A 12831-nucleotide genomic window follows, 5' to 3' on the forward strand; every position below is an offset into this window, starting at 1 on the left:
GATCAGGGAAGCTGGAATAAGAACAAGATCTGGCAGGAAGTGGGCCGCTAGCACTGCTATTGCCCAGCCAGAATCATCTCTCAGGACCAAAGATACCATCGGAAGCCTCTGCACTGGAAGACAGGGTCTAGGAACATCACATTTCCAGCAGTGGTCCAAGTCCACTCCCAGGGAAAGGAGGACCTTGATTCAGGATGAAGTCCGAAACCTTGAGGAAGAAGGAAGAAGAGCTAAAGCCATCGAGCTCGCAACCCAAGGTGCCTGGACAAGGGGGAACCTTCCAAAGAGGAACGTGACGTGGAGTGAACTGTGGAGGCTGGAGCCGTTTCGTATCTCATTCCTGCTTCGAGTAGTATATGACACCCTGCCGACCCCAGTCAACTTGCATAGGTGGGGAATGAGGGAGGACCCGCTGTGCAGGTTGTGTGGCGGTAAAGGAACTATGGCGCACATTCTGTCATTGACCCAGGGAAGATACAGGTGGCGCCATGACAAGGTGTTGGCAATACTCGCAGACATCTTGGAGCAAGAGAGGAGAAAGAAACACCCAGCCAAAACAAAACCATTGCTGAGCACCATCACCTTCGTGAAAGAGGGTCATAGACTAGTTGTCCAAGGCCAAGCCAACCAAAACCTCTTGCAGTTGGCCCAGGGATGGGAGATGAAGGTCGACCTGGGGAGGAAGCACCTCTTCCCAGAGGCAGTACTGTCCACCACTCTGAGACCAGACATAGTTTTGTGGTCCCCAGAGGGAAAGAAAATCATCCTGGTGGAGCTTACTGTCCCGTGGGAAGAGGGATGTGAGGAAGCGGCAGAGAGGAAGAAAACAAAGTACCAACAACTTGTCCAGGACTGCCGGGACAAGGGGTGGACAGCATGGCTGATGACAGTGGAAGTTGGTTGTCGAGGATTCCCTGCGCAATCTGTGTGGAATATGATGACAAAGGTTGGATTGAGAGGTCACTTGAGAAAAACAGCCGTTCGTAGGCTGGGAGAAGCGGCGGAGAGAGCCTCCTGTTGGCTCTGGCATAAAAGAGAGGACAATAGCTGGAAGCCTGGATGAGAGGAGCAGTGATCTGGCCAATCACTGCTGACCCACCAACCGGAGAGTGTTGTGGTTAAGGGTCGAAACACTCTGTGAACGTTTGGGACCACCTGATGACCTCTTGTCCAGGACAAAGCTTTATCCATTAGAAATGGATTATAATAGCATCTTTGATGTATTTGCAAACTTACCTTTTAAATTCCTTCCTCTTCTTTCCTGACAATTTAAATCAATGTTCAAGTATTTTTTTTTAATTTATTGTAAAGAATATTAAATACATTTTAATTTAATTCTTCATTGTAGCTTCTGTTTTTTTCGACAAAGAATATTTGTGAAATATTTCTTCAAACTTATTATGATTAAAATTCCAAAAAAAATGTCTGGCAAATTTAGAAAATCTATAGAATCAAATTTAAATCTTATTTCAAAGTATTTTGAATTTCTTTTACAATTTTTGTTCTGGAAAATCTACAAGAAATAATGATTTGTCTTTGTTAGAAATATAGCTTTGTCCAATTTGTTATATATTCAACAAAGTGCAGATTGGATTTTAACCTATTTAAAACATGTCATCAAAATTCTAAAATTAATCTTAATCAGGAAAAAATACTAATGATGTTCCATAAATTCTTTTTTTTTCTCTCAAAAAGATTCGAATTAGCTAGTTTTTCTATTCGTTTTTGAAGATAAACTATGTTTCAAATTTTTTTTTTCGTGTTTTCTCCTCTTTTAAACCGTTCAATTAAGTGTTTTTTTCATCATTTATTATCTACAAAAAACCTTCCGTAAAAGGAAAAAAAAATGTATGCCGGAATGACGGAGATAAATATCCATTTTTTTATATATATAGATTTATTTATTAAAGGTAAATTGAGCAAATTGGCTATTTCTGGCAATTTATTTAAGTGTGTATCAAACTGGTAGCCCTTCGCATTAATCAGTACCCAAGAAGTAGCTCTTTGTTTCAAAAAGGTTGGTGACCCCTGCTCTAAAACAAACAAACTGCACCGGTTCTACACAAATTATTAATGAGACTGATGCACATAAGCGGACACAAAGAGGACCCCAAATAAATTCCATGCCGGGTACATTTAAAAGGCTTTCACAGACAGTATTGACAACACTATTTAAATCAGGCCTTTTAGCATAGCAGCAAGCAGATATGTTATTGATTGGGAACGTGCACAAGATGGGTCAATAAAGCTTTTTAACTTCGTATAGTGAAGAGATTAAAGGGACTTGCAAGACTACCTATTACAAGTTGTATACTTGATAGGCTTTTTCACAGACCCAATAAGGTCCAATTTTACTTGAAACATGAGTCTCTATTTTTGTCATTGTGACATATAATATATTATAGACTTTTAAATATATATATAGATATATATATATATATATATATATATATATATATATATATATATATATCCATCCATCCATTTCCTACCGCTTATTCCCTTTTGGGGTCGCGGGGGGCGCTGGCGCCTATCTCAGCTACAATCGGGCAGAAGGCGGGGTACACCCTGGACAAGTTGCCACCTCATCGCAGGGCCAACACAGATAGACAGACAACATTCGCACTCACATTCACACACTAGGGCCAATTTAGTGTTGCCAATCAACCTATCCCCAGGTGCATGTCTTTGGAGGTGGGAGGAAGCCGGAGTACCCGGAGGGAACCCACGCATTCACGGGAAGGACATGCAAACTCCACACAGAAAGATCCCGAGCCTGGATCTGAACCCAGGACTGCAGGAACTTCGTATTGTGAGGCAGACGCACTAACCCCTCTCCCACCGTGAAGCCTATATATATATATATATATATATATATATATATATATATATATATATATATATATATATATATATATATATATATATATATATATATATATATGTATATATATATACATATATATATATATATATATATATGTATGTATATGTATATATATATATATATATGTATATATATATATATATATATATATATATATATATATATATATATATATATATATATATATCCCCTATACACACAATTAAATGTTTTTAAATGCACATTAAAATTGATCGAATACTCCGTAGTGAGCAGATTACTGAAGGCAGAAGACTTTCAGTCAGCAATGAACACTTTTTAATTTTCCTGAAGGAACTCTCCTGAATGAATCAATAAAGTACTATCCATCCATCTATTTATTTATCTATCTATCTATTAGGCATCACACAGGAGCTCTTGAGTCACCTGTTATTCCAACGAGGAGGACCAGTCCTTATACCTGCTGGGCCAATCGTGAGGCTCTCTCAGGTTCTCCCTGGTTGGCCAAGAGCCCATTCTCAGCTAGCAGCTAGTTTACATTTTAGTATTTGGAATGGAAACATGTATAGTTTTTTAAGAGAGCTAAGACTACCCTTCATATCAGAAACTGCAGGTTAACAAGGTAACTTTGGGACTAGTTTGAATTATTACCCGCATTTTTAGAAAATATATAAGTAGGGCGTCCCAACTCTCCATCAGTTTAGGGGTCCTTGACCTTGAGAACGTTGAGACCACTGCTCTAATACATGAAGTGAAGGCATTACTGGGTGAGTTTGGTTTGAAAAAACTGAAGAACCTCAACCCTGTCAAATACTTTAGGGATGAACAAGAACAGACCTTTGACCTCACAAATGTGCTTTTAAATGAATGGAATAGAGACTTGCATGTTTTTTGGGGGGAAAACCTTATCACAAGAAATATTATAGTCGCTAAGGGAGAGCACCATTCCCTTTACCATTTCCCTTTAATGCTAATCCGAATATTTTTGCACATAAAATATACAGCATTCCACGCCATAGATGCAGTTAACCTGACAGCGTATACTATTTTATAGTTCTGTACTATACAAACTTCTGACTACACTAATAATCCGTCTAAAAATATTTTCTATAAATCAAAGGTATCCCAATTTTTTCTCTTCGGATAGGATCCCGATATTAAGGCCTTGACTATTGGCTTTTACCGATATTAAATAAAAAATAAAATCACAAATCATAGTTCATACTTTAATCATTTTTATTTTGTAATGTGGAATGTTAGAGAAGTCTTGATCAAGTCAAATTATTTAGAGATCAATGGCATGCATAAAAATATTTTAGATGCAGCCTGATATCAACCCAAAACTTGTTTTTTTCCAAATATAAATATCAGATCGGGACACTGCTCTAAAAATATAATATACATATAATATACTGTAATTTTAAATATCACCTTTCCCTGCTTGGCGATGGTTTGTATCAGGAAATCAGTTCGAACATTGTCCACATTGGGTACCAAGATGGAGCTGTACTCTGGGGTTATTTCCGAAGGATAAACATATTCCTCCACTCTCGTGCTCCAGTGGACCCAATGACCTGGTAAAAGATGAATGCATGTACATTTACTCATTACCTCAAATACTTATAAAAATATACATTGGAAAAATACATATTAAATAGGCAAAATATCTGCTTTTCTTAATACATGGCTGGGCAAATGTACATCTGCACTTAAAAGCAAATTAATTATTCCTGTTAAACTGTCTCTGATAATGACATCCTCTGTTTTTTCAACATGTTTATGCCTACCGTCTGCTGTGACATAGTAATCGAACATTGTTTCCTCGCTGTTGGGACAGACGTCCGGTAAGTTCAGACATATACTGCTATTATGCCTCAGCCACATTTCCATTTTGTTCCGGTTATCCAGTTCTAGAACAGCTCCTGCACTCCACATTAGAGCGAACACAAAGAGGCGCTCCAAGTGCTCTCGAGACAAGTCCACGGACTGTTCCTATAAAAAGAACAGTCATCATCACACAAATTACAAGGATCTAACTTAACATTTTTTGTCATTAAAGCAACAATATGAATTGATTTAAGATCTACTTAAGAATGTTAATGAAGGACTAATGAGAAGAATTCCATTTCTGCATTTGCCATTGTTACTCCAGTCTACTTTGCAATCAATAATAACAGTTGACTAGTCCAACCCCGTCTTGTGTACCACTTGTATTGAAACAAATGTGTTTCCCACCTTAACAGCATAAGAAAGGAATATGTTTGATCTTGATTAAGATGAGATGAGGATATGGTATTTCAACTCCAGTGTTTAACTAGTCAGCGTAATGTTCTTAAGAACACATTGCTAAATGCCAAATTTGTATTAAAACGCACAAAAGGGACCCCTATCCTGCTCATTTCAGGGGCTTTTAAAAATATATTGCATCCCAGTGGGTTATTGGAGGATTTATTTGCTTTAATAAATTACTCCATAAAACTTAAAGGATACCTATGATGATCCTAAAACTATATTTAACACACTTCCTAGTTGTCTAGATTATTGGCTATGCTCAGTATACATTGTGCGTGAATTTTGCTCCAAAGTTCCATTTATATCTACTATTTTTTTAGTCAGTCTGCAAGCTGTTGATTTGTGAAGACGTTCCCAGATTGCGATTAAAACCATCAAAAATTGTCAGAATTTATAGTCAGTCTACCCCAGGGCAGCTGTGGTTACTGATGTAGCTTACCACCACCAGGTGTGAATGAATGATGAGTCCCACTCCTCTGTGAGCGCTTTGAGTATCTAGAAAAGCGCGATATATATTTAAGTTATTATTATTATTATTATTAAGCTGTTGATTTGTGAAGGTGTTCCCAGATTGCAATTACAACCATCCAAAATAGTCAGAATTTATAGTTAATAAATGTAGTATGTCAAATATTAATCATGAAAAATAACATCACTACTGGGTTTTTTTCATAGCGTTCAAAGAAAAACGTCATAAACAGTACAAAGATTTGTCAGACACAACATTAGGTATGGCGCTGCATCAAAAAAAACTATTAAATGAAAATAATATTTCATCCTTGTTATTCTTGTCTCCTCAAACAAAGTGTTAATGTCACAATGTTTCAGTCCAGTGCCTAATCCAATTTTGTTGAGGCCCAAATGTCATGGACAAATAAACACAGGAGTTTCACGGCCCGGACGCATTCCAATGCTCATTCATCTGTGGGCTCTGCTGAGCGCACCTCCGAGCGTGCACTTGTATGCACCACTCCTGCAGCAGCTGCGCCGATGCACAGCTGCAATCAATCAGCACTCTACACACCTGTCGCTGATGAGCTCCCTGGGCTTCTTAAGCTAGAGCAAACCTGCGTTCCGGGCCGGAATGTAGCTACCTGTTCCCGTACAGTAAGCCGACACGTATAGCTCTATGCTCACTCTCTCGCTCTCTCTTTCTCTCTCTCTCCGGGTTTTGTCCTCCGTGTTCATTTGTCCCGTGTTCCCATGTCGTTCCAGCAACATTCCTCCCTTCCCTGGTTACGAGAAGCGTGTCTCGTCTCCCCGTATTCCCTCTGGTTCCCCGGCTGCCCTTTTGGATCTGGACCTCCCGTCTGGACACAAACTTTGACATCTCGTTCTTACCCCTGACGTTCTATCTGTCCCTGGATCTCCGAGCTTGCCTTGCCCTCTTGGACTTCTGCACCTCGCTCAACTTTACCGGGAACACTCAACATATAATCACGAAAGCTTCTGTTTTGCGGTTAACTTGAGGGCGTTGTTCTTTTCTTGCAACAAACATATTACTTGCTTGGTTGGAACATTTATTTGCAATCAAATTCACTTTTAAGGATAAACAAAGTTAATACAAGTTTGAGAAAAATCAAAAGTTAAAAACCTTAACCTTAATCTTACTTTTGAAATAAGTAAGATTCCTCGGCATATTTTAGGGAATTTAACATGCTACGTCACCTTAGCAAGTTCCACATCTTATGATGCGGACCATGCTTGGCTTACCTTACAGTAAATTGTTGATGATTGTGATATCAATTGTAAATCCAAATTCACTCATCACGTTCCGTGTTTGTATATAAAAAACATTTTGATTAAACCCACTCACTGTGTGATATGGTGTGGGGAATAGGGCTAGGCGTATCGATACCAAGCATCGATAGTATCGATACTTGGTGAGTATCGGTATCGATACTGGCGTGATGGTATCGATACTTCACCAAATTAGGCGAATCACTCCGATTTAAAAAAAAATGTGAAAGCAGCGCAGCGCTCCTCACCACTCCACCCTCCTCCCTAGTGATGGGTCGCGAACGAGATTTAAAAACACTTTAAAAATTCATCTTCAACCCAAAATAAAATAAAATAAATACAATTAACATGACGCTTGGTGCGTTCGTGCACACACATCAGTATAATTTGCTCCGAGTTTTCACTCGGACACGCACACACACACTCGTGCGTTTCCAGTGCGACTTAATGTCTTGGTTGTAAACTGTAAAGTATTTTATTGCACCAAAATAACGATAAGAATTTTTCAGTTCTTTTGTTTTGTGTTCATTTTTACAACTGTTTAATAACTAGTGTTTTCTTTTTTACTTAAGTTCTTGTGTGTTGTGAGGCGACTAGCCAAGTTCAGTATTTGTTTTCACCTTATTCTCACTACTTACTTTATTGTAATTGATACTATTACTTTTTTATTTGAATTTGTCAGTTATTTTGTTTTGTGTTCATGTTTATAACTTTGTTCAATAACTAGAGTTTTGTTATTTACCTTAAGTGTTTGCGTGTTTTGAGGCGACAAGCCAGGTTCAGTAGTTGTTTGCACCTTATTTGCATTACTTTATTGCTATTGATATTACTTTTATAATAAATATTTTATTTTTGGACTTAAATCGTTGTCCTGTGTTATATTACTATCGTAATCAATTAATAAAGGCAAAAGTACAAATTTGTTTTTCAAAAGTATCGATACCCCGAAGCCCCCTCCCCCCCCCCATCAGATGACGACACTTCCGGTATCCGTATCGGCGATACTGGCCGGTATCAGATCAGATCGGTATCGATACCGAGATGTGCGATATTGCCCACCCCCAGTGGGAAATCTAGAATACAAAAAAGATAGTGGACACATTGCTTAACTATTTTATAAAAAAAAACACGATTTCTGCCCATATTTCTACCTTTTAGACATGCTCAGTGGCCTTGCGGTTATAGTGTTCGCCTTGACAATGGAAGGTCGTAAGTTCAAACCCCAGCCGAGTCATACCAAAGACTATAAAAATGGGACCCATTGTCTCCCTGTTTGACACTCAGCATCCAGGGTTTGAATTGGGGGTCAAAATCACCAAATGATTCCCAAGCGCGGCTACCGCTGCTGCTCACTGCTCCTCTCACCTCCCAGAGGGTGAACATGGGGATGGGTCAAATGCAGATGATAATTTCAACACACCTAGTGTGTGTGTGAGTATCGTGGGGACTTTAACTTTAAGTGTAAATCATTAAAACGCGTGAACTACAAAACAAAACAAAAACTAAAAAAAAGGCAGCGGGATATAAAGTACGCCTACTTCGGTTTAGGCCACGCCTACAGCTTGTAATAATATTCCCCAATGACCACTCCGAACAGTTGGTTCCTATTAGGCCATGTCGTGGATAAAGTTCTTACCGATTGTATTGTACCATATGTCCCGGCAAAAAATCTACCTTCAAAAGACTCCGGCTTATTAGTGAATCCCGGAGCCCAAAAAAAGTCTGCGAGCTATAGAACGTTTTCCGTTCGGCTCCAGTACTCTGGAATGCCCTCCCTGTAACAGTTCGAGAGGCCACCTCAGTAGGCTCATTTTAAAGCTCATTTGTATACTCTAGCCTTCTAATAGACTCCCTTTTTGGACCAGTTGATCTGCAGTTTTTTTTCTTTTTCTCCTCTGTCCCACTCTCCCTTGTGAAGGGGGTCCGGTCCGATATCCATGGGTGAAGTTCTGGCTGTCCAGAGTCGGGACCCAGGATGGACCGCTCGCCTGTGTATCGGCTGGGGACATCTCTGCGCTGCTGATCCGCCTCCGCTTGGGATGGTTTCCTGCTGGCTCCGCTGTGGACGGGACTCTCGCTGCTGTGTTGGATCCGCTTTGGACTGGACTCTCGGGGCTGTGTTGGATCCACTATGGACTGAACTTTTCACAGTATCATGTTAGACACGCTCGACATCCATTGCCTTCGGTCCCCTAGGGGGGGTGGGGTGGGAGGTTGGGGGGGTTGCCCACATATGTGGTCCTCTCCAAGGTTCTCATAGTCCTCATTGTCATCGACGTCCCACTGGGTGTGAGTTTTCCTTGCCCTTATGTGGGCCTACCGAGGATGCCGTAGTGGTTTGTGTTGTGGTTTGTGCAGCCCTTTGAGACACTAGTGATTTAGGGCTATATAAACGAACATTGATTGATTGATTGATAGTTCAATGAACATTGGAAAATCTGTGATTTGATCACACAATAGAGTGGCATTGCACTTCTCTTTTCCCCTGAAAACAAAACGTTATTCCCATTGCTTCAACATTTTGAATATAGGCATACAATTGCAACGTTGAAACGTTGAATAGATTGTATCTAAAGATTGGTGAATCGAGAGAAATCAAAATCGTACCTTCGGTGGTATGAGTCCTTGCAGCATGTTGATGCACTGCATGATAACAAAGGCCTCAAGTAGGTCCATTTTGAACTCAAGTGACTGAACACAGAAGCGGTAAAGTTCAGGAAAGGAAGAAGAAAAGAGAACTCTCAGCACTGCAGCCTCTTCGGAGGAGCGTTTCTTCAACCAGCCCTGAAAAAGTCCGACAATGTACAGTATATGGTATTGTTTAACAGCAAATATATAATTTCCTTTACTTACCTCCAATATGGGGCTCCAGTTAAGCACAGAGGAGCTCATGAAGACCATGCCATTGCGTGAGACAGTGGCTGGAGAGGCGTTGTCAATGTTATGTGGCTCAAACACTACTTTACAGTTGGGGGCCATAGGTATGCGGTCTCCGTTTGCCAGAGTAAGCGTTTTGTTGTCATCCAAAACTGAGTTCAGGTTCTCTATCCAGATTGCATCAACTGGTCCATCCAGGACAATCCAAATGTGTTCTCCTGAATGAAAACATATTTACTTTGTTTGAATAAGATTAAAGGTACTGCAAAATCGTAAGTAGGTTCAATAGGTTGTGACGACGAATGCATTTTCTGCTAAGAACAGGAATGTTATTTGGCCCGCAAGACCTCACAAGTTAGTTAAGAAATCTGCCCCTTTGGATGTCACCAACTTGATTTTTTAAATATCTGACAGTACAATTGCTCGCAACGTTTGTGCCATCTTGCAAAGATCTGGTATAATTCAGGTTAATGACCATGAATTGCACTTTGGCATGTACACAACACAGCATTTTATATATGCCCCCATTCAAACAAGCGCAAGTAAACTAACACACAAAGTCAACACGCGTGGTCACACTTTGTAGATATTATAAACAACGTTCACGCAAGACACATGATTCAAAATTACATGGGGGAAACAGGCAAAAAAAAAACCTCTTTCCACACTTATCCATGTTGTTGTACATTTTAGCTGCTTGATATTTCTGATTGATTACCAAACTTTAATTTGGTTGTCATGGAAGTAAAGAAGGTATTGAACTTTCCATACTCTTAATACCGTACAATATTAGTTATTAAGTTTATACATATGTTTATGTACATGTATATTCTTCAAAATAGCCACTCATTGATCAGATTACTTTTTTGCACACTCGTGGGATTCTCTCAATGAGCTTCAAGAGGTAGTTCCCTGGAATGGTTTTCCACTTCACAGGTGTGCTTGAAGGTCATTGAGAGAATGCGAAGAGTGTGCAAAGCAGTAATATGAGCAATGGGTGGCTATTTTGGGTAGCATGGTGGGACAGGGATTAGTGCATGTGCCTCACAATACGAAGGGTATTGAGTAGTCCTGAGTTCAATCCCGGGATCGGGATCTTTCTGTGTGGAGTTTGCATGTTCTCCCTGTGGCTGAGTGGGTTCCTTCCGGGTACTCCGGCTTCCTCCCACTTCCAAAGACATGCACCTGGGGATAGGTTGATTGGCAACACTAAATTGGCCCTAGTGTGTGAATGTGAGTGTGAATGTTGTCTGTCTATCTGTGTTGGCCCTGTGATGAGATGGCAACTTGTCCAAGGTTTACTCCGCCTTCCGCCCGATGGCAGCTGAGATAGGCTACAGCACCCCCACGACCCCAAACGGGACAAGCGGTAGAAAATGGTTAGATGTTTGGCTATTTTGAAGAAACTAGAATACAAAACATGTTTTCAGTAATTTCACCTTTTTTTGTTAAGTACATAACTTCACCTGTTTTCATTCATAGTTGTGATGCCTTCAGTGACAATCTACAATGCAAAATAGTCATGAAAATAAAGAAAATGCATTAAATGAGAAGAAGGTGTGTCCAAACTTCTGGCCTGTACTGTATACACACACACATATATATATATATATATATATATATATATATATATATATATATATATATATATATACATATATATATATATGTATATATTCCCTCAATCATCAGGAGAAAAAAAATCTCCTGATGATTGAGGGAACCCCTCATGAAACAGATCTGTAGAGATGAAGTAGTCTTGTGATTTTTTTTCCCACACCTACATATTGCGCTCTACCACGGTATCGAGCACTATTCTCTGGATAATCCAATCAAGACATATATGTATATATATATATGTATAATATATATATATATATGTGTATATATATATATATATATATATATATATATATATATTATATATATGTGTATATATATATATATATATATATATATATATATATATATATATATATATATATATATATATATATATATAAATATATATATATATGAATATTGATAGATGGGTTACAATAAGATTCACAAAAAAGTATTTTTAAAACATTACAATTTGACACGGTTTGATACAATTCATTGCAGATAAAAGCTTTGCTTGGTGAAAAGTTTATATTTTTAAATAGACACATACAAAACAGGTGTGTCAAAACCTGTATTAATTATGAGCAAATAGTAGAAGTGTCAACTTTAAGGCATTGCAATCTATGACCTCAAAAAAAAGAACACAAACAAAACACTTTTGGAAAAACTACCAGATATTTACTGTTTGCAACAATTATATACAGAGAAAAAGAAAACAAGTATCAAGTATAGGTGTTATTACACCAAAGTAACTCAAGGGCAATATAAAAGTAAGTAAAAAAGCTCAAATACTTCATTTATCTATCTATCTATTTACTTTGCATAAAAAAAATACATCCGTCGTCATGTCTTTCATAATGATTTTGAACAATAGGCAACATTCTAAAAAGGGTGTAGTTCACTTGAAACTTGTAAAGATAAACTGTTGTGTTACAAACTTTTGTGTGGCGTTGCTTCTTATGTGTAATTATTCTAAGCTAATGTATTTTGTGTATGCAGCATATATATATATATATATATATATATATATATATATTTCAAATATATATATATATATATATACATGCACACGCACACTCACACATACTGTATATGTTAAGGATGTATATGTGTGTTTATATAATAATGTTACTTTATATGCAGTCAGCTTTTGGCTCGTATCCATGTAAATTCTTTAGTCCAATACCGCCAACAAGTCAAAAAGTTTGGACACCTTTAAATATGATTGATGTATTCTACAAGAAAATACAAAGTTAAGGCCTGATATGCTATAGGTTTGCATATATTCAAACACATGCAAACTGGATTGCGAAGGTCCTGAGTAGTCTTGGGTTCAATCCGGGGCTCGGGATCTTTCTGTGTGGAGTTTGCATGTTCTCCCTGTGACTAAATGGGTTCCTTCCGGGTACTCCGGCTTCCTTTCACCTCAAAGAAGACATACACCTGGGGAT

The 12831-nt window shown here is 38.5% G+C and overlaps 1 protein-coding gene across 1 annotated transcript in view; it reads right to left on the reverse strand.

The window, feature by feature from the left end:
• dnah5 (dynein, axonemal, heavy chain 5) overlaps positions 1 to 12831 on the reverse strand; it is a 240506-nt gene that overhangs the window by 146557 nt on the left and 81118 nt on the right. Inside the window, exons 50-53 of the mRNA XM_061914766.1 lie at positions 9752 to 9993; positions 9506 to 9682; positions 4654 to 4858; positions 4298 to 4440 (exon numbers count right to left, since the gene is read on the reverse strand). Coding sequence (XP_061770750.1) covers positions 4298 to 4440; positions 4654 to 4858; positions 9506 to 9682; positions 9752 to 9993 — 767 coding nt within the window. The remainder of the gene's footprint in view (positions 1 to 4297; positions 4441 to 4653; positions 4859 to 9505; positions 9683 to 9751; positions 9994 to 12831) is intronic.

The sequence above is a fragment of the Nerophis ophidion genome, linkage group LG11 (assembly GCF_033978795.1).
Source record: "Nerophis ophidion isolate RoL-2023_Sa linkage group LG11, RoL_Noph_v1.0, whole genome shotgun sequence".
NCBI classification, from domain to species: Eukaryota; Metazoa; Chordata; class Actinopteri; order Syngnathiformes; family Syngnathidae; genus Nerophis; species Nerophis ophidion.